At 42.4% G+C, this 23,771-nt stretch overlaps 1 protein-coding gene across 1 annotated transcript in view; it reads right to left on the bottom strand.

Moving 5' to 3' along the window:
- Nucleotides 1-23,771, bottom strand: part of LOC145392473 (uncharacterized) — a 196,868-nt gene that overhangs the window by 155,416 nt on the left and 17,681 nt on the right. Inside the window, exon 2 of the mRNA XM_080266869.1 lies at nucleotides 4,344-4,463. Coding sequence (XP_080122995.1) covers nucleotides 4,344-4,463 — 120 coding nt within the window. The remainder of the gene's footprint in view (nucleotides 1-4,343; nucleotides 4,464-23,771) is intronic.

Raw genomic sequence — 23,771 nt, 5'->3', positions numbered from 1 at the left:
CGTCGTCGTCGTCGTCGTCGTCGTCGTCGTCGTCCTCCTCCTCCTCCTCCTCCTCCTCCTCCTCCTCCTCCTCCTCCTCCTTCTTATCATCATCATCGTCGTCGTTATCATCATCATCATCATCATCATCGTCGTCGTTATCATCATCATCATCATCATCATCATCATCATCATTAGTTACTCACATCACTGAAGCCTTCGGAATAATAATGTAACACCCGTAATGGTTTAAATCCAAGGAATGGTTGGGGTTTACTGCTCAAATAATGCCACTTAGGGGATAGCAAGGCTGGTCACCCATGCCTTAAATGTCGGGAGTGTGTAACTTGACCCCGGCCCCCTACGCTCCTAATGGGCTGAAGGAGAATAGATAATGGATGGATGGATAGATTGATAGATAGAAGGATGGATGGATGGAAGGAAAGAAAGATGGATGGATGGATTGAAGGATAGATGGATGGATGGATGGATAGATTGAGGGATGGATAAAAGTGTGGATAGAAGGATGGATGGAAGGAATGATGGATGGATGGATTGAAGGATAGATGGATAGAAGGAAGAATGGAAGGATAGATGGATGGTTAATATTTTTCTTTATTGATATGGAACATTCACATACTCCCATTTCGTCGACTGTCAACTTAAACAACCCCTTCAGTACAATGACGTCTAAGTTTCTTATTTCTACCTCAAGACGATTTTATTCATCTTTAGGGAGACCTTGTGTAGTGAAGGCTAAATGAAGGACATATCTAAGATCTTCAATTCTAAAATTTCTCTCTAAAAAAAATATATATCTTCTGGTGGTATCTGGATTAATAAAAAAAAAAAATGTGTTTGGTGTTGAACGGGTAAAATAATAATGGGGAGATGCAGAGTGAGAAAGATAAAATGAGAGGAAATAATGATGAAGGATGAAGAATGAATAATGAATGCAGTGGAGACATATATGTGTGTGAGTGAGGAAGATGAAGGATGAAAGCAGGTATATGTCAAGTTATGCTTTGACAGAAAAAGAAAAGAAAAAAGTTGATTGATAATGGAATGGACTGGTAAGAGGTCCTGACAGGAAATTAAAATGGAAATGACAGTGTGGGGAAAAATAGAAAGAGAGAGAGAGAGAGAGAGAGAGAAGGTTGACGATTAACGTGAAGTGAGGAAGGAGAGTGAAGGACTGAGAGAAGGAGAGTGGAGAGGTACAAGGAGTTAGCGAGAAATGGAGAGATGCGGGAGGAAGATTGAAGAGCTTGGAGAGGGAATGGAGAATGGATGGATTGGACTGCTAAGAAGATGAGAGGAGGAGGAGGAGGAATGGCAGAGGAAGATGTAGGAGGAGGAAGAGGGGGAGGAGGCAAAAGAAGAATATGTAGAATAAGAAGGAGGAGGAGGAAGAAAAGAAAATGTATGTTTAATAAGTGCTGTGAATGTGGTAAATGAAAAAAGCGATTGAGTGAGAATGAATGAGGGATGAAAAAAGATGTCTGTTATTACTGGAGAGAAAGAACTGAGAGAGAGAGAGAAGGAGGAGGAAGGCTTCTCATATACCTAGAGAGACTAGAATGGTGATGATGATGATAATGATGATGATGATGAGAGTTCCCAAAGAAAGAGGGAGCTGAGTGGGAGTGCAGGGTTAATGTGTAAGCTTATCAAAGGAATGGAGGTAGGATGGAGTGGGGGAGGTAAGGGAGGATAAGGAGAGGGAAAAAGGTTCTCAGTGAATTAAAGATAATAAAGTGGGAGTGGAGAAGAAAGTGAGGAGAAAGGAGGAAAAGTTCTTAGAGGAATGAAGGTAAGGAGAAGGAACTGAGAGAGAGGTGTGAATGAACGTGGAGAGGAATTAGGTAGGAGAGGAGAGGAGTACACGAGGGAAAGATCTAAGAGGAAAGGGGGTATGAGAAGGATGTGAGAGAGGAAGGAATGGAGAGGAGAGAGGGATCAAGAGAGTCATTTTCTCAGATGGGCGGGAAGACTTGCTATTCTGTACACGTGTGGACGCTAATGTGTACCATGTAACCACACACACACACACACACACACACACACACACACACACACACACACACACACACACACACACACACACACACACACACACACACACACACACACACACACACACACACACACACACACACACACCTAGTAGGCAGAAGTTGTGCATAAACATCCAGAACACGTGCCAAAGATGACTTATTTTTTCCACCCAAATACAGTTTTTTTTTGTTTTTTTTGTACCCACGACAGCAGGAGGGTATATTACTAGTTTTGTTCTTTCTCTTTCCTGACAATTTAATCAACTCAGGAGAGATTAAATTATTGGAGAGGTTAAACGAAAGGAGGGGTTAAATACAAACTTCATTTTAACCTCCTTGCTGTCTGATGTCTTTTCTAAACTGAATAAAACCACCAGGAAATAAAATAGAGTAAAATTGACGCCGTTAAGCTGCAGGTGTTCATAGCAGGTACGTCTAAAGTTGTCCATAGACAGGTATTGTATTTTTGTTTATGGAGGAAGTTTGTAAAAGTGGTTATCAATACTGAGAGTATGTGTGGAGTTTGGGATAGTGCTGAGTATAGAACAGGAATTATGGGTTAATTGTAAGGACGAAGTTTTTATAATTCTTGCAGCCTAATTGAGTTGGTTAATATGGAGTTATGTTAAGGTACAGCGCATTAGGTAATTAAATCTGGTGACTAAACTATCCAAAACCAGGGGTAGATGATGTCATGTATAGATAGTTCTGTAGTTAACAAGAGGTAGTCATCGATGCAGTTGCTGGTAGTAGGCAAACTGAAATATTCAAGTGTGGCGGAAAATAGCTTTAACAGATACATAACGGCACGTTGATAGTTACAAATACACAGGTGCTTAGTGCGGGTTATCCTAAATATTCAGGCTGGTGGATACGTCGTGTTACTCCTGCCGGCTGGTGACTTCCCATGATATGCGGGGAGAGCTCAGTCTGGATCAGCGATAAGCCGGGCCTGGCATCAAGTAATCATCCGGAAAATTCACGAGAAGCAGAAACTTGGACGCTGACTGGTGGCAGGAAGCACCGCGAGTAGGGAAAGAAGCTATATCTATCTATCTGTATATATATATAAAGCGCAGCTGCAGAACATAGCATTTACCTTTAGCTGGAGAAAGAGCAGAAGTAAAACACTGAACCATCATTTCAATGAGGAAGCCGTTATAGATAATTTATACATTAAAGATAATGAACAAGTTATTATTGATGAAAGCAGCGTAAAGTGGATGACATAGGGAGACATCATTGCTGAAAAAAATGAGAGTAGGTGACCTTTGCGCTGTGCAGGACATTCTAAGCTTTATAGTAGCTTACATATTTAGCTTTAAGGGCGGTGAATAGCAGGTGAAGTTAGTGTTGTAGCTGACATACTGGATGTTATAAATAGTGATCATATAATAGAAAGTAGGTGAGGTATGCGCTACAGGTGACATACTAAGCATTAAAATTACTGCAGAAATGAGAGACTAGATGAACACTACGATATTACTGACATACTGAACATTATAACCGGTGCGTGTATAAGAGAGCATGTAAGTTTGCGATATACAGTATATAACACATACTTAGCTGTATAGGTGAGTATGAGTAGAAGGAGGTGAATATTAGGCTAAAATACAGGTAATATAAGTGAAAGAGAAGGCAGAGATGGCGATATGGAGAAAAATGACCGTATTCTATTTTGGGAGATTGCGTAACACATCTTCCTTAGCGATTTATTTTGCTTATCACGTATGTTGATGACGCAAACTACGACGATATTGTTAATCCTGTTTATCTTATTTTATTTATTTATTTTTTTACGTAACACATCATCATCAGCGATTTACTTTGCCCTTGTTAATGACGCAAAATATGTCTGAGTTATCACTCAAGGTTAATATCAATCAGGGACCAGGTGACGTAATCAAGGTGCGGGCGTCATTTGTACAGGTAAAAATTAATTAACCTGTTGGGTAAATTGACTGCTTTTATTTTATTTTATTTTATTTATATTTTGCTGCCACCAGACGATTTTACTCAGTCGAGGCGAGTGAAGATGAAGTACACACACACACACACACACACACACACACACACACACACACACACACACCATTAACCCTTCCTAAATGAATTTGTCTGGCGGTAGCAAAGTTAAAATTAAGACGCCATCGTACTGAAGAGGCTAACGATGGTAGGTTAAATGTACCTCACATTGCGTATCTGTGGTTAATATATGCAGAATTAATCGCTTAGGAAGCAGTATTACGTAATCTACACCAAGGAGAATACGGGCCAAAGAGATGGAGAGCGATGACGAGTACGTACATGCAGGACACGTCGTCACAGGAGAGCGTGATGGCGGGGGGCAGTCTGGGCGCCAGGGAGCAACACGCCCCCTCCAGTGACGCAATAAAGCTGGGACCGCCCTCCGCTGACGTCACCGCCCTAAGCCCCGCCCAGCAGCACCACAGACAGAACAGACAGGGTTACAGCCAGGAACAGAAGGAGGGGGGGGGGCTGGTTGGAAGAGGCTCTGAGTTTTTTTTTTTTCTTTCTTTCTTTTAGGGGTCACACGTTTGGTTTTCTGGCAGCTTTTCCTTGGCAACCCTAACTTATTTAAAAAAAAAAAAAAAAAAGACAAGGGTGAGTCTGGATTATTTTGTCACTTCTCAAGACAAGTGATTAAAGTGAAATCCAAATTCAAGAAGTCTGGATAGGGACAAAGACTTCAGGAGGGGAAAAAAAAAAAAGAAGATTAAAGCAATTGGGCGATAATTGTAGAGTTGGGAGCAGTCACCTTCGTCGGGGAAAAATTCAGCAGAAAGGAGAAGTACATGTTGACAGATGAAGATGAAGTGTTTGCCTTGGCTGAGTGCGAGCAAGGAAGCAAAGTTCTTGAAAACAACAGGAGGGACCCCATCAGGACCACACACGTTATTAGTATTTAAGGCAGTAAATACTGTCTTTTGAAGAAATTCGAATGACAGGCACGAGGAAGTCAGAGGGAGGAAGAGATAAAACATTAGCACTGGAACCGTCTTAGGGAGAGACAGTAAATTTGAGCAAAAAATTCCCGTTATTAGAGGAAGAAACAACAACTGTGTAGGAAAGAGGACGGGAAGGAGAAAGAAGTAATGTTACTGGAGAGGTTTTGCCAAAGTACCTAAAGGAGTGAGAAGATTATTAGTTTGAAAGTTCATTGCACTTGGATTGGATGAAGTTCTGTTTAACGAGATGAAGAACAGAATCATCACGATTCTGATCAGCAACATAAGGTGGGGGCTAGAGTCATGCCCTTACCCTTTGAAATTTACCTCCTTGTTTAGACAACATGAACAAGTGTGACGTGACTGAGTTATTTATATTTTATTATTATTTTTACATTTGTCCAGAGGTAAAATAAAGGAATAAATGTTTCCTTGCCGGAGAGGATAACCACGGAAATGCTCACTCAGATGGCTCTCAGCAGTGTTAAAGTTAAAGTAGTCCTGCCTGAGTGACTCCCAGGCACCAGCATCAAGATGCCACAGACACGTCTCCTTGGGGGGGTCGACAGGCCCTACTGGAGAACGAGGACAGATTACAGAAATAAGGGTGTGATTTGAGGAACTCAGTGGAGAAACAGAATTGACTGAATATGAAGCTGAATTAATTGTAAGAAAAAAGTCAGCCTTGCTGGAATTTTCTAAGGTTCTAGATAGGGGTAGATTACTGTACAAGCTGCCCATAGTTATTAATGATAGAGAGATATAGGCTCGTTCAATGGGAAAGGGACAGACAGACCCCGACGCTTTGGATCTCCGAGGCTGGGTGTTGGGCTGCAAATATTTTTTTGATAATTGTGTTATTTGTTGTGTGAATGTATATTAGCGTACATAATTAGAGGAAAAATGATTAGGAGAGTATACTAGATAACTCTCGATATTACTTAAGCACTGAAAAGGATCAGCAAAGGAAGATGATCAGGAGTCAAGTCCTGGGAGTTTGAGAAACGGGAGCCCGAGCTGTACTTTCTTTTTCTATCCCATTCCGCTGGTGATACAGCCTCCTCCTGGTGATTTTCTCTTGTGAAGCAGGAGCCTCAGTTTTCCCTGTCACCAACCTTTTATCCACCTCTGTCACCAACCTTCTATCCACCTCTGTCACCAACCTTCCGTCCACCTCTGGAGTACCACCATGTTCGACTGGTGCAGCAACCTCCTTCTGGTGACTTTCTTTGCGCATCTTTTAGGGAAATCCTATTACACGTGCCTCAGCAGCAGCAGTTACCAGTAATCCCAAAAAGATCACCACGAAAATCGAGTTGCATGGGAAAAGTTGCCAGCAAAACCACTCGTGTGATACCACATTACTGGATTGGCGATTTTCTCAAACACCGTGGCTGTGTTGGGAGGGTGGGGGGGTTATAATAGGGGGTACCTAAGGGGTTCTATGGATTATACCTACTGGGGCTGTGTTATAATTATGGGTATCGTGCTAAATTTGGCTCTGTAAGGAAAATTATGATGTGATGGTACTTGTTGAATATAAATAATGCAGTTAATTATTCACTGTTATGATCAGCCGAGAGATGATGCAGTACTAGCAATTGCATATTTAATGAGCGCGTGTGCCCTCTCGTCAGTTGGTCCTTTAGTAACATTTATTTTTAAAGCGTAGCGTCATAAAAAAAAAAAAAAAAACTGCTACCACTGGATTAGAGATCGACAGTATCATAAAATGTGCAGTGGGATTATCTGACCTGTTCATGTTTGATTAGGAGGATGACAACGTTTGAAGGATTTAAAGGCAGAGGGGGGATAAAAACGTTCCACTTACAGCATTTATTGTACTCACATTATCCATTTCAGAATTCAGATGCCGTTTTCAAATACTGTTTAAAGGGAGTGAGCTTGAAATTTAAAGGTACTGTGACGCCGTTTTCAAATGCTGTTTAAAGGGAGTGAGCTTGAAATTTAAAGGGACTGTGACGCCGTTTTCAAATACTGTTTAAAGGGAGTGAGCTTGAAATTTAAAGGTACTGTGACGCCGTTTTCAAATGCTGTTTAAAGGGAGTGGACTTGAAATTTAAAGGTACTGTGACGCCGTTTTCAAATGCTGTTTAAAGGGAGTGAACTTGAAATTTAAAGGGACTGACACCGTTGTCAAATGCTGTTTAAAGGGTGTGAACTTGAAAATTAAAGATGCAACATTTAATCTACACTAACAACAACTGTCATTTTCCAGGAGACATCACTTGCCCATCATATCTAACTCTCAGACATACACTAATTAACTCACTGAATGCATATTGGGGGGAAACATGTCATTAGGTAGAATCCTGGGGAGCCACATGACACAAGTGAGCCAGAGCCCCGTCCAGCATGAGCCTGGGTCGACAAGAGGAGCCACGGGGGAGGGCGGGGGGTAGGAAATGTGCTGGGAAAATAAAAGAGTTTTAGAGAGTCGCAGAGAGCACAAGACAGCAAGTCCAAAAGATTGTTGCTTGCTACAGAAAATTATTTAGGGAAAACTTGTGAGTTTTAGCCTTTGACCATGCATCAAGAATAGCGTCAAAGTGTTTATTTATTTATTTTTTTTACACTTTTGGAGTTTATAGGAGAAAAAAGAAATGAATAAATAAATGCCCACTGTGTACTTACTGGGAAATGTAAATGATGAGATAGTGCTTTAAGTTTTTGGAAGTTAATTTGGACTACCAGATAATTTTGGAGTTGCTCTTGGTGTAAGCTGACCATGGCGAGGAAGTACCAGGAACCCCGTGGAATTGAATACCACCGTGGAAGCCTTGTATGCCCACCACCTGTATTCATTCTCCTTAGTGGCCTTTCCTCTCGCCATACCAGTACCAGAAGTGAATTGTCCAGAGCGCGGGCCATACTGTTAAAACCTACATGCCATATTTAAACAGTGTATGGCAGTAAAGTGTTTTATTGAGGAATTTATTTTTTCATGTGCCATTTCTTGCAATAATTTTCTCGTGGTCAAGAAATATTCAGGTACTTTAATCATCTGTCCCAAATCAGACTATGGAAACTTCAGAAAGAAAACTTCAATATCAATCAATCAGGCTTTGAAATCTTCGGGAAAAATAAAAATAAAAGTTGACGCAAATTGAATGGAAGAAGTATCCGTATGTGCCAAAAATTGTTTACTCGGAAAATTCAGCTTTTGAATAATTTTAATAAAGGACTTTTCCATAAGGTGTATAATTATTCTGAGAGATGAAGATACATTAAAAATTTTGAATGGTTTATACACAAAAATTCCTAAATCAGACCCCTTAAAATGGAATTAACAGTATGTTCCCGAAAGAGAGAGAGAGAGAGAGAAGAGAGTGTGGGTCACAAACACATACCTTACACTTAGGGATTATCTCTGTCATAGTTAAGATGGTTTATATCACACCAGAGGCTTTAGTCAGTGGCTCGTATTCTCGGCGGTTGAAGAAGCTCCCTAACACCTCTTCTTGACTGATTTATTTTAGGATACGGGTGGCTGATATTGCTTTGTACGTTATTTATTAGGCTTATGGTGATACTGGATTTTAGCAACAGCCGGCAAGGTGTAATAAGCAAACTAAATCGCTTAGGAAGAGCCGGCAAGGTGTAATAAGCAAACTAAATCGCTTAGGAAGAGGTGTTAGGGAGCTTTCTTGACCGACGAGAATGCGGGCCAGTGTCTGAGGTGCGACACAAGCTGGTTCTCCAAGTGACTTCCGGTTCTCGTCGTGACTTCAGGTGCCACGTTTAAGAAAATGTTGTTACCGATGGTTGCTTTTGGTGGAGAGGCCTTTCCATTAACGTAACATCTTTTACAAGGGTATGATAAATTTAGTGACTAATTTGCGTGCGTAGTAACAGAGGAAATTGGCTATAATATCTTTCCAGGATTTGTACTTTTTTATTTGTGTATTTGGAGTATTTTATTAGGTACGTGAGAGCGGCGCGTGCTTACTGGTGTTATTTATATTCGTCTATGGAGAATATTTTGCGTTAAACCTTCATCACGTCCCTGCCTTTCAATCCACAATAGGGGTCTTCATAGGGTCTACTGCACCCCTCTCTGCCACACCATTCGTCACCATCCCGGTTTGTCCTACCCATCACCCTCCGCCCAGTCCAAAATTCGTTCCTTTCCACTTTGATCAACCTCCACGAACCCAATCACTATAACTTACCCTCCACAAAATTGAACAGAATCTTGATGCAATTGTAAGAACGTAGTAAAGAGGACGTGGCCATACTGAGGAGAATGAAATATAAAAAAACGAAAGCCGAATAACTGAAATAGAGCGAACGGAAATGGAACCCCCGGGATATTGAAAGCGTGCGAACCGGTAATCCAGCGTAAAACCTTCACTGTCATGGCGGATTATTCTAGTGTATTTCTGCTACTTTTTTATTATTATTATTATTATTATTATTATTATCATCCTGGGAGAGATTTTCTGATATGCTGAGGTTTGGTGTAGCTTCAATTATTCCCTTTACACAGGTCTCCTCTGAACTAAATTATTGTTCGTCTTGATGTTGGTGGTGGTGTTTTTGTTGTTGTGGTTGTTATTGGTGGTGATGCTATTGATGGTATTGTTGTTATTATTGTTGTTGATGTCTCCCCAGTGGACTGCAGGCTGAATTTCCCCTTGACCTGCAGCCCAGCATGCTATTTTCCGGGGACAGGTGGGAAGTGGAAGTGGAGGAGGGACGTTTGTATAACCATGGCCTGTAGGGGTCCATCTCCAGAACAAAAGCTGAACAATATCGTCCTATAGTACCAAGAATGAATTATAAAGGATGTAAAGGAAAGGAAGATGAAATATAAGGGTGTAAAGGAAAGGAAGATGAAATATTGTAAAGGAAAGGAAGAAGAACAGTCCCTGAACAAATCCCTAAGATGTAATGCAAAAGAGAATGGATCGTCCGTGAACCAATCCCCGTGATATTGGAACCATTTGAGCTGGTAATCGAACCTAAAGCAAAACCCGGAAGGAAGAGGAGGGTTCAAACATAAATTCTCACTCCATTTGCCGCCGCTCGGAGCCACACATAATACCGCAGCGTCTATGGCCTCCAAATGCTCCCTCCCTCTCTCTCTCTCTCTCTCTCTTCGTTTCACGTTACACCTCTCAAGGATTCTCTTCATTTTTTTCGGTGTTTAAGTTTTCGTCATTTTTTCGCATCCCTTTGAACCCTGAGTGCTGGAGAGAGAGAGAGAGAAACTAATCGACCCAACCACTTCAGGCCAAGAACGTCACTGTTATAAAGTTCTTGTTATTTCATGTTCATTTAATTCAGCTTAGTTAAGACTTCTCGGATTAGAGGGATTAGAATTATATTAACTTTATTGGGACTGTGTATTAACTTTATTAGCCTCCTTATTACTTGGATGCTGTCTTAATTAGTACGATATTGTTTGATGGTAATCTATCTATCTATCTATTGCCAGACGCCTCAATCCCGTTTGGGGTGGCCACTAATAATAGTGGTAATAATTATTGGTGGTGGTAATAATAATAATAATAACAACAACATTAATAATATTGATGATAATGATAGTAGTAGTAGTAGTAGCAATAGCAGTAGTAGTAGCAGTAGTAGTAATAACGATAATAACTCAGGTGCTGAAGAGGTTTACTTTATACCCCTCATGGAAACTCTAAAGGACCTTATAATTTCTTTTTCTCATTTTTCTGTTTTACCATTTTTCACAATTCTCTAACCCCGAGTGAGGCCGGAAAAAGAAAATCCTAATTGAAACAACGCCGATTTTAACGCAAGCGCCGGCGTTGAGAGGCTCAGCAACGTAATCCCATAAATCATTTTTAATTTTAATCTTTTTGTTATATTCTTACTGGCTTCACATAATAAATTTTCACTTAGAATAGATTTTTTTCGACTGGGACCTCTCCTAAAAAAAAAAAGAAAAAAAGAAAAAAAAAGAATAAGCATAAAAGAGAGAAGACGCCGACGTACTGAACGGGTCAAAATTCCAGATGTCTCAGGAGTGCGTCGATAAGAAAATGTTGAGAATGGTGGATAGTCTCAAGCTAATGAGTGCTAAAACTTCCAACTGGCATTTTGAACAAGTTCCCCCCTCCAAAAAAAATAAATAAATAAATAAAGGGGGTAAGATTTTCAGCTGGGATTTTAAGCAAGACCTCCTCCCCCCCTTCCAAAAAAAAAAAGGTTAAAATTTTCAGTTGGGATTTTGAACAAGGCAAAAAAAAAAAAAAAAAGGAAACTAAAAAAAAAGACGACCCCCTCCCTTCAAAAAAGTCAAAATTTTCAAGTGGGATTTTGAACAAGGCAAAAAAAATCGTACTGAAGAGGTTAAGGCAGACCTTCCAATGTACGTTAATCCTAGTTTCCATTCTAAGCTTAGGGAAATGGTCTGGCGGTTGCAAATATAAATAAATAAATAAAATAAATAAATAAAATAGATGAAACTTATGACTGAATAGTGAAAAAAATTCTAATAACCGTATTGTTCCCGGGGTCTCTACCAAGGTAAGATAGTCTGGTAGTGGCAATAACGAAATAAGTCAAAAAATCATAAAACTTACTTCAAGATTTAACGCGAGGAGGAGGAGGAGAGAATGAACGGTAGACAAACTTAAGAGTATGGGTGCCGTAGCAGTGGCAGAATTAAGAAACCAAGGAATCCATTAACTCCCGGATCCCACACGACATGGAGGAGGAGTAAAAGGAGGAGGAAGAAGAGGAGGAGGAGGAGGAGAGGTACCAAACACGATAGACAGACTTAAGATTATGGGTGCTAAAACTGCCAGGGGAGATTTTGGACTTTAGCGCATTAGCTTGGGCAAAGAATCCCTCCTCATTGCATTAGCGAGCAGATTGTGAAGGGTTTTTACAGAGGCTTCATTTACCAGGGGACACAGAATCTGGCTTGTGAATAGGGTGGATAGATGGGGGAGGGGGGTTGGAGGAGGGGTAGTGGTGATGGTGAAGTGGATTATGGTGTGGTGTAGAATGGTGACTTTGAGGGCGATAGTGGAATACTGTGGTGTGAAATTGTGTGGGGAAAGTGGATTGTGTGTCGGTGGTGTGGTTAGTGAGGGATGATGGTGATGGTTAAATATGTATTGGTATGGAGTGTGTAATGTAGTGGTGCTGTAGTGTGGTGTAATATATTGTGGGTAGTGTGTATGTGAGTGATGGGAGTAAAATATGGTGTGCCGGGTTTGGTGCAGGGTATAGTGTAGTGTAGTGTCAAGTATAGTTCAGTGCAGGATAACCTTACATCATGAGCCAAAACAACATTGTCGTATAGAGCATTACACTGCAGTATACCCTAGCGGCGTACGTCTCTGTAGCTGCCAGTACCATGTGTTCCGTGTGCGTGTGTGTGTGTGTGTGTGCAAATAACTCACTTATCACCTTGCACATTAAATTTAACACGCTCCATAACGATTTGCCGGGAGTGGGTGGTCGTTTGTCTGGACCAGGGGTGGGGGGCGGCTCGTGGTTGTGATAGGGTGTTAGTTTTTAGTCACACGATTTATTTTAATGACCTTGGCAACTGGGCGTGAAATGGCGGATAATTGTGTATCTTCATAGCAGCCCATTAACCATAGTGAGGGCGTGAGGGAGGAAGGAGAGGGAGTACAGCTGAGGGGGATGAGGGAGGAAACGGAGAGGAGGAAGGAGAGAATGTACAGGTGAGGGGGAGTGAGGGAGGAAGGGGGAAGCAGTGGTAATGGCGTGGATGAGGGAGGAGAGAATGTACAGCAAAAGTTCGCCCAATTTTCCACGTCTTCTGCCCCTCATTGTCTTCTACCACAGGCCATTATTTCCACGCTGAGAGAGGCTTGGTATGTTTTCTTGCGTTTCACTATTCTTTGCAAGTTGATAACACTGTGAGAAAGCTTTGCACTGTCTTTCACCTGTTTTTCTTCTCACTATCCTTGGCTAGCTAATACGTCTCCGCTAAGAGAGGCATGCTATGTTTTTCACCTCTGCTGCCTCTCACTGTCCCTTGCTGGCCAATATTCCTACGCTAAGAGAGGCTTGGTATGTTTTCCACCTTTTTCTCATTTCACTGTTCTTTGGTGGTTAATATCCCTACGTTGAGAGAGGCTTAGTATTTATGTCACCTCTACTGCCTCTCCACATCCTCTGACGGCTAATATCCCTACATGAGAGAACCTTGGTGTGTGTGTGTGTGTGTGTGTGTGTGTGTGTGTTTTCATTAATTTCTGCTTCTCACTCTCCTTTGCTGGCTAATATTCCTACGCTGGGAGAGGTTTGGTATGCTTACTTCACCGGTTTGCTAGCTAATATCCCTAGCCTGAGAGAGGCTTGGTACGTTTATTTCACGTCTGCTTCTCGCTATCCTCTGCTGGCTAATAATGCTACGCTGAGAGAGGCTTGGTAAATTTCGGTGTCCATAAATGATTCTCTCTGCCACGATGCGTCAGGGGGTTAACTGGCGGACATGGCGTAAGTGTGAAGTAAGCTCAGTGAAATAGCAATTTTTTTTTTACTCTCGTACTGTAAAATCCAGGGGTCGAATGCACAACTAAACTTACGATCATATTTTCTTCCGTAACTAAGGTAATTTTTGGCGATCATTAGTAAGAATTTAATTAGATTTTGACACTATTTAGATTCTAGAAATCTGATTTGATGTCGTTACTGCTAATTACTGAAAGAAGGATATCATTAGAGGCCAAGTGATCTTTTGGGACACGTAATTAATAAGGCGATTGATCATTAGTTAAAGTCATTAGTATTTTTTTTTAGTGTTTTTCTTTTCATGTTTTTTTCTTGAGGGGAACAGTCTTTCCGACATCTGGCCTTTGGCTTCTTCTTCCTCGCAAAAAAAAAAAAATCTAATTAGGTTTTGAAGCTTTACATTTGGGGGTTCATAACTGGTGTCTCTTATTGCTGATTCCTTATTAGAGACTGCACACCCCTGGGATTGCAGACTGATGAGGTGATACTACAACCATCTGATTATGCAGTATTAGCGTATTACGAATCGATGCACACTTCTGATTCGTAATTGGCGTCTCATTTTGCTGATTCCTGTTGCAAGTAACTCATTAAAGACCACATCCGGTATTGCAAACTAATGAGGTGAGATTGCAGTCCACCTGATTATGCAATGGTGCTTTCTTTTATCTTAACTTAGCTCAGAGTTTTGTCCTGTTGCAGCTAATTTTATGAAGCTCAGTGGCAGAATAAGACAATACTGTGGCCCCTTATCCTTTCTATAGCACTTCTTCATGACTAGCATCAATTTCTACTGGTAATCTATTGTCACAGCTCGGTATTCAAGGTGGAGAGAGGGCAGTTTTAGGCCACGTAAGAGTGAATAGTGTATAGCCACACGCGTTAATCCCGTAAGGGGTGGCTACAAACAAATCGCCTCCATGTCGTCCTGTCTCCTTCCATTACGCAGCTTCCCTCCCCTACTCACATCCCCCTCTCTCCTATACCTCTACACTTCATCCCCCCATCTCATCCTCGATTTCCCCGTCCCACTGCTTAGGAAGCGAGATTATTAACCCATATGATAATTTAGGTGAGCAAGAATGTAATTAGCCTTAGGGACTGTTTACTTCCGACTTAATGAGGTCAGAATCCAAGCCATCTAATTACTTCTGATTAGCGAGACTGTAATTAGGATCTGACACTGGCTTCGTATTAATGACCGACTAATTATTCCAACGCATGTGATTATTGCTGATTGGTGTAGGAGTAGTAGTAGTAGTAGTAGTAGTAATAGCAGTAGTAGTAGTAGTAGTAGTAGTGGTGGTGGTGGTGGTAGTAAACATCTCATTAGGTCTAGAGGTTTATGCTTCCCTTTAACGCATAAATTTTCTCATCGTCAGCTAATGTAGGACATGCGGTATAGACAGACAGACAGACAGACAGATAGATAGACAGAGAGACAGGCAGATAGATAGATAGATAGATAGATAGATGTAACGTCATTCATCAGTAGTTTATTTTGATTTTTTTCTAGATAGTTTAACGACCTCTTGTAGTAACGCTGAAAATCCCCATCGTCTGCTAATTTAATAACGAGTTCGATTTTGCGTCAGGCTACAGTTTTTATAGTTATTTTGATTTATTTATTTTCGAATTTAGCAACCGTAATTTAATTTGTATATAATATTTAACAGGTACATCAACTTTGTAATCACCTGTAGTTCGTCCATTTTGTCTTGGCGGATTATTTTATTATTTATTTATTTTTTGCAGCGTATTTCCCATAGCTCAGCGATAGGAGAATGCTGTGGCTCCCGATTCCTTTGCGTAGCACTTCTTCGTGACTAGCAGCGTATTCTGGTGTTAATCCCGTGTTACCGTTCAGTATTCAAGATGGAGAGAAGCGATTTTAAGCCAAGTTCAAATAGAAGGAGTGTATTTCTAGTACGATAATGGAAAAGCTCTCACTCTCTTTCTTTATTTATTTATTTTCTTTTTCTTTGCTTTTTTTGAGGAGAACCAGCTTTTGCCCCTAGTTAAGCAATAGTCTGTGCATATATAGATAGATTATATTAGTAGATATAGTAAAAAAATATTGAATCTAAATATTTATTGACATTATTTAAAAAGTAATAGATATAATAAAATCATTATTGGTTATTCAGGCATCAGTTTTGACTATACTAAAAAAAAAAAAAAAAAGCTCGGTCAGGCAACATGCAAAGTATAGATCACAGTACACAACACCATAGTACACTACACTACACTACACTACACTACACTACACTACACTACACCACACTACAGACATACAGTATACATCACACTACACGACAGCATAACACAACACCTACACAATACACATCATACTACGCGACACTACGATACACACTGCACTGCGTTACACACCAGTACACATCATACTACACCAACACTTCTCGTGGGACTACACTCTCCTGGGACACTTTCGATCACCTCTTCCTTAATGACGTAATTTGCACATAACATCTAATTACTCTCTTGTGTGTTATTAATATCCTTCCAGTATTGACATGGATTGGATTGATAACATGCAAAAAGACAATGGTTTTCTGTATGTAGGAATAAGGAGGTAAGGAAGAAGTGCTACGGAACCTCCGAAACTCGCTAGAACACTAGGGCCTGTCTTCTTGTTTGAGGAAGCTCCGTAACATCTTTTCCCAAGCGATTTATTTTGTTTATTCCTCCTTACTGTCCGGTTTGTTACGTAAATCCTTCCTATATCGCCATACACTGCATAAGTAACGTACAAAAGATGTTACCCAGCCATAATAAAAAATAAGTCGCAAAGGAAGAGGTATTAGGGAGCTTCCTTAACAGACGAGAATAGGACCCATATCCTCATTGGCTTAGAAGGCTTCTTATCAACTTTTCCTTAGCGATTTATTTTACCTTTAATTCCTTGCTATTCTCCTGTATAACTTTTAAATAATGATATATTTCGCATTAGTAACATACTTCAAGATATCAAGGGTGTAAATAGAATAAATCGCTGAGGAAGAGGTGTCACGGATCTTCTAGAGGAATGAGAATACTTCCTTAGATGACTTCGTGCGGTTGGTCACACTCAAATTATTTTCTGTGTGTTACGTGTTGCAGCATAGAAAAAATTACATTGGATTACAAGCTGTCCTCTCTCTCTCTCTCTCTCTCTCTCTCTCTCTCTCTCACACACACACACACACACACACACACACACACACACACACACACACACACACCAGGTAAACATTGATGGCTTCAGGTGACAGTACCCGAGTAGCCCATTACGTATGCGAATCACACCTGTTAACAATTCCCGTACCACATTACAAGCCTCATTACCTTCCAGCCTGCAGGTGAGGGCAGGTAATTCTCCACCTGTGTAATTACTCCCTCGGTACAATTAGGGTCTTAAAGTTCACCTATTCTCCCACTAGGTCAGTCGTGAGGTCATTTTCACACTTGGGGCTTGTTATTCACTGTTCATCCTGTTTCCGTATGTGTATGGAAGGAGTTGCATAGTACTGTAGTTTGAACCTTTGACGAACTGTGAGCTGAGACCACTACATAAACTGCCAGGAAAACCTCCCAGTTTACTAGAGCAGATCCTCGCTGATTGTGATATCTAAACTGCAACTTCTTTGCCAGAGATAAGATAAGAGTAGGAACAACGACTCCTATACCCCTTTTTTGCTAACTTGGCCGAAAATTGTCATCTCTCCATCGTGAATGCCGAGTTGCAAATATAGAGCCAGCACTTGTATATGATGCTTGTCACGAGGAATTGCTGTAGAAAGTATGTAGAGCCGTAGTATGGTCTCTGCCTCTGAACTACGTGAAATGAACTGCAAAAGGACGAAAAGCTGGGCCAAGTTAGAGTATAAAGAGTATAGTGTATCGTCCATTGCGGAAAGTCGTCATATTTTAACACTGTTCATGTGATTTTCTTTTCTCTCTACAAAGTGATATTCGGGATAGTACAGTAAATGGTAGACTACTCATTACCTCACCTAACTACTATCAAAATCATTAACTCCCTGACTACACGTACGTCATTTGTGTTCTTTCTCTTCTTTCTCAGATGCGCGTGTTTTACTCGTATGTCAAGATGTAACTAAGAAACACACACACACACACACTCTCTCTCTCTCTCTCTCTCTCTCTCTCTCTCTCTCTCTCTCTCTCCCTCAGTTCTTCCCACATTATATCGCAAATTTCACTCTGACACTAATAAATAAGGTCAAACTACGTTACACGATTCCTAAGCCAAATTGTTACGAAGCATACACTGTTAGGAATGACTAACGAGTGAGTGAAAAGTGAGTGAGTGGGTGTGTGAGTGAGTGAAAAGCGAGTGAGTGAAAAGTGAGTGAGTGCGTGTGTGAGTGAGTGAAAAATGAGTGAGTGCGTGTGTGAGTGAGTGAAAAGCGAGTGAGTGAAAAGTGAGTGAGTGCGTGTGTGAGTGAGTGAAAAGTGAGTGAGCGCGTGTGTGAGTGAGTGAGTGAGTGTGTGTGTGTGTGAGTGAGTGAAAAGTGAGTGAGTGCAAGGAAGAATGGCAGAAGTAAAGAAAAATGGATAAATGTGATGACAGAGACCTAGTGAGAATTATAATGAGCTAGTTGGGGTACCCGGCGTTGCCTGGGTAATACCGTATGATCGTGCATTACCTCGGACCCCTGGATGGCCACTCCTTGTGTGAGAATACCCTCGGGTTCCCATTTTATCCTTGGGCCCATTTCCCCAGGATTATAATCTCCATGGACCTATTCCCACCATGGACCTATTCTACCACCACCCACCCACCCATCCGACCCGCTGTAGCAAATAGTAATAGCAGTTTAAAAAAAATTCTACGGTAATTGGCTGCCATCTTTCCACCATGTTGAGTATTGCTGATTAATTATATTCTTGGCCATCAGAGGAGCCACTTCAGATTATGTAATGTACACGCTTAAAACGTTTAAATTCGTGATAAGAAGTTACACCTGATAGAGCTGTTACAAGAGTTCTGTATGGATCCCCCCTTGATTTCCCTAGCGCACAGACAGGCAGACAAACTCTCTCTCTCTCTCTCTCTCTGCAGACATGAAACTATACGGAAATATCCCGCCGCATTTACTGCCTAATAGACGATATTAACATTTTTGGTAACCGGAGGGCGATTTCACCCGGTTTTGTTACGCATTCTTTAAATTAGCGCATTTTAGGTACGTTGTTTCAAAAATTGTTGCGCTGTAATGCACCGTTTTGGCTAATTAGAGGGTACAGATAAACAGAATGAGAATTTTAGTAGTATATAGATGTATTTAATTTCGTGGTAATAGAAACGGTAGGAATCAGTGTTCATGCCCTCAAATTGGTGACAGTACCTTTATTTATTTATTTATTTTGTTTCCTCCAGACGATTTTGTTCAGGCAATAGCGTGTTAAAAAAAAACTTGATTGTATTCTCCATATTGTCCTCTTTATTTATACCTCTTTCTCAACCCCTTCACCTCCTTACAGTTTCCCTCCTTCCAGTCCACCTCCCAAATCCAGCCTCCATCACACCTCGCTCCACATCATCCCCTGGCTGTTCCATTCCCTGTATCAGCACTGCATATCTCACTTCATTACTCTCTCATTTTCCTTGATTCCACACCCCACCATTCCCCTCCCAGCGCCAGACCTTCCTCTCACACAGTCTTACCTCTTGCCTAATGCCTGCCTCTCCTCCTCTTTCTCCTCCTCCTGCTCCTGCCTGCTTTCCTCCTCCTCCTCCTCCTCCTCCTCCTCCTCCTCATTTCCCACAACCTTACTACCAGCATCAAGGCCTTGCTCTTTCACCTCTACCATAAGACATCCACTCTCTTCCTATCACCTCCTCCTCCTCCTCCTCCTCCTTTTTTCATTTCAGTCTGCTCTTCGCGTCCCACACCCTCCCTACCTTTCCTTCCTAACCTTTCCCCAATACACCCCCCTCTCCTTCCATCATATCACCTCCCTCCTTGCCACTCTCTCGTTAGTTTGTCTCTCAGCTCCTCACTCCTCCACTTTTTGCTCACCTCGACGCTTCTCTCTCTCTCTCTCTCTCTCTCTCGTCTACCCCCTTTTCCTCTCATCCTGTACACAATCTTGAACTGAACTTATAAACACTCCTTCCATTTGTTTACGTAATTTTCCGTTTCTTCCCCTTATCTCCAGACGATTTTATTCAGCATAGGGAGAGACGTGGGGTTGTGAGGGGGTTTATAGAGACATCATAACGTCTAACCCCTAACATCTCTCCAACTTCCTCTAAAAGTGAATCTAAGCATTGAGAGAGAGAGAGAGAGAGAGAGAGAGAGAGAGAGAGAGAGAAGGCTGTTGTTCTCGAGGTGAAAGGGTTAAGATCATTTCCTCTGCGTAAATGATTGTGGGAAAAAAATGAGAGAGAGAAAGAGCGAGAGCAGAATTTAGCCATACCTTGTTCCTCCTGCAAATCAAACTCTTGTGTAACGAGAGAGAGAGAGAGAGTTGATTGTAAGTCTTTGTCAATCCGGGACCTGCTTTTCCTGCCTTTACTTCCCCTTTTTAGTTCCATGTATTGGCTTTCCTTGCTTGGCGCCTCATTCTGCCACTTCTCATCTTCCTTTCATCTTCAGTTCATGCCTTCTCTTTTCCTCTCCCTTCGTCTCACCTCCGTGTCTTCATCATCACACTCATCTCTTCCTCTCTTCTCATCTTCCCATCCTCCTCTTTTCTTATCACACTTATTATTTTCCTCTCCCTTCTCACCTCGTCATCTTTGTCATCAGTTCAAACACCCTCTTTTTTGCTTCCTTCCTCTCACATCCCTGTCTTCCTTTCTTCATATTACGCTTCCATTTTTCCTCTGCCTCACATCTTCGACTTCCTTGACATCCCTTTTCCTCGCTTTCCTTTGTCCATGTTCCCTCTCCACCATGTCTCATTCCAGCATTTCCCATTCCCATTTATCATCACTTCACCCCCCCCTCTTTTCCCCTCCAGCCTTGTCATCTCCCTATCTTCCTTTCCTTCTCTCCCCTCCCTTTCATTTCCGCTCATTCTTTCATCCTACCGCGCCTCTTCTCTTCGCGCCGAGCCTCCCTCATTCTTGGGAGTCGTATGCCGGGAGAGTATTGGGATTTTGCGAAACGTGATTGTCTGCCTAAATAAAACCCCATGTAGTTGGTAGGTAAGATTCTGGGCCATCATTGTACCACTTCCCATCTTCCTCTCATAAAAAAAAATCATGCCTTCCCTCTTCCTCTGCCCCTCTCTTTACCTCTCCGCTTCCCCACTTTCTCTGCCCCTCTTTCACCTCTCCATCTTCTCTTCTTTCCTTAAACTTGCCTTCATTTCTGGATGTTCGCTCCTCACCGCGCCTTATTCTATCACTTATCATTCCTCATCGTCTCTCGCTCCTTTTTCCCTGTCTTCCTTTTACCTCCCGCTCTTTTTCCTGTCCTCCTCTCACCTCGCTTTCAATTCTACCAGCTCGCTTTCTTCACATGGAGTCTGCCTAAGTCTGCCACATCCCACCGTCCTTTCATCTCACTCCCCGTTTTCCTCTGCATCATTTTCACCTCATGTTTCATTCCTTCCCTCACCTCGCTTTCATTCTCTCCAATTCGCTTTCCCCACCTTGCCTCGCCTTGCATCGAACTTACCTCATTCTTGCAGGTCGTAGTTTAGACGATGAAGACTTAGTGAAATTTGATTACCTGTCTGAATGGCCCTCGTGTTTTCGTTCGCATTCTGGCATTTCCCATCGTCCCATCATCATCAGTTCACGCTCTCCCTTCTCCACTCCCTCCTATCTACATCCTCATCTTCCTTTCTTGCCACACTTTGCTTTCAGTTAACGCCAATTCGCTCTCCCCATCGCGCCCCTCCTAGCGTGGTCCCAGCCTCATTCTCCCACTTCCTATCTTCCTTTCATCATCAATTCATGGGAGAAGGACGCCTTCATGGGTTTGCAGCGTTATATAAGTGTCCCTCAGCTCCCTCCCTATCGCTCGAAAGGAAGATGGTGAGTTGCAAGAAGGGTATATTTAACATGCAGTCTATTGGGTTCACTTTCAGATAAGCACAGGGACACAAAACATCATCATCATCATCATCATCATCATCATCATCATCATCATCTTCACTGTCATCATCGTCATCATCATTTCGCGAATCCTGTGTTCCTCTGCATCTTTTTTCGCTCTTTATCTTCCCGTCGTCATCTCATACTTCTTCCTTTTCCCTTGCATCCCTTTCATCTTCGTGACTTCCTTGCATCACCTCAGCTTTCCTCACTTCTGCGCTTCCCTTCCACCTCCCCATCTTCGTCTCATCATATCACACTGTCTCTTCCTCTGTCTTCCTCTCATCAACCTACAACTCTCCTGCCTTCCCTCCAGCATTCCCACCTTTCCCCCAGCTTCCCTCTCATTTCCTTTCACCTCGTCTTCCTCTTTCTCTTCCGTAGTTATCTTCAAAAACTTTCCTTGTCACCTTCCTATGCCATTCTTTCTACCTTCTGATTATTTTCTTTCTTCCTTTCATTTCTTCATACTCTCTTTCATTTTTGTATATTTTCCCTGCCATTTTCATTTCCTCATCCCAAACTTTCTTCGTCTCCTCATCTTCCCAGGCTTTAACTTGCTTCCTGATTTCCTCATTTTGCCATACAACTCTTGATTTCCCCACTCCTCCCGCCTCACTCATTTCCTCACACTCCTCTTGTTTCACTCACTTCCTCACACTACTCTTGCTTCACTCATTTCCTCACACTCCTATTGCTTCATTCATTTCCTAACACTCCTCCTGCTTCAGTCATTTCCTCAGGCTCCTTTCCTCACACCCGCCTCCCCACATCTCCTCCTCTCTCATATTTTCTCACACTCCTGCCTCTGCTTTCACGTCCCTACACTACTTTCTCCCTTTCACACCCACCCCTCCCCTCTAACCCCTTTCAGCTCTTTCCCTTCTCCAAACCATATTCACTCCCACACACCACTACTTCCTCCCTCCCTCAAGTTATCCTCCTAACATCCTCCTTTCACTCTTCGTACCTTAACCTTTCCTCCACACACCCCTCATCCACACTCACTCGACTTACTCCTACTCCCTGGCCCCCTCCAGTTACTCCCTTGACCTACTCCCCCCCCCCACCTTCCTGAGCTCAGTCTTCCTCATCCCTCCTAACCAGCACTGCCCCGCCCAACCCCGTTTCCTATCCCCCCAGCAGCCCTCATACCCCTTACCTTCCACCTTCCTAACCCCAGTCTCCTCCAATCCTCCTAACCAACACTCACCCTCTCCTACTCCTCACCTCGGCCCCTCACCCTCTTAACCCCTACCCCCACCTTCCGAACTCCATTCTTCTCCCACCCCTTCTAACCAACACTCACTTCCAGACACCCCTACTCCCTCACCCCATCCCCCCACCCATCCCTTCTCCCTCCTCCCACCCTCCTAACCCCCTTCCCCACCCTCCTGTCCCTTCTTCCCACCCCGCCGGAGCAGAACACAAGGACAACAGTGGCATTAAGATCCCAAGCAGCTTAACACTACGTAATCCCTCTTGGCCTCACCGGATTAGCACTGAGAGAGGAAACAACTACACACGTCCTGCATTTACAGCTAAGGCATCCCGGGGAGTGCTGAGTGCTGAGTTTATTGTGGTCTGGCAGATTTGGAGTGGCTCTAAAAATAATAGCATCTTTTTATCAAGGTCTCGCTACCTGAAGACGGTTTTACTCAGTGAAGGAAGACCCTCTGTTAGTGAAGGTAGTTGGTGAAGACTGTATCTGAGCGTTCAGTTCGATGAGGCCCACTTCGTTTCGTTTCGTTTCGTTTATAAAGGCTCCAATATACTTGCATGCGTCGGCCTGGGTTACCTAATGGCGGCACTCCATGCATGCTTGATCTCTGGCAGCCTCTCTGTTCAGTTCCTTATCCCTGAGATCACACTCAATGGCCTTGTCCCATGTCATCTTCGGTCTGCCTCTCGCAACCCTATCCCCAGCGTTAACACGTCTCACTTTCTGCACCCAATTGTCATCCACCATCCACTCCACATGCCCAAACCATCGCAGTCTACCTCTCATCACAGAACCAGTACACTCCAGTCCCATCCTTCCTCTTAACTCTTCCATCGTAAACTTAGCCCCCCGCAGGCTTCGCATTCAAGGACGCTCTCCTAAATGAAGAAAAAATCGTCTGGAAATAGGAAGAACTAAATCAGAATACTCCCGCTGTCCTGGAGGGGTAAAGATATCTTGGAATAGTAATGTTTCGT

The sequence above is a fragment of the Coenobita brevimanus genome, chromosome 22, assembly GCF_032717465.1.
Source record: "Coenobita brevimanus isolate Jiangsu-jjx chromosome 22, ASM3271746v2, whole genome shotgun sequence".
NCBI lineage: Eukaryota > Metazoa > Arthropoda > Malacostraca > Decapoda > Coenobitidae > Coenobita > Coenobita brevimanus.
This window is presented reverse-complemented; position numbering and strand designations above follow the sequence as displayed.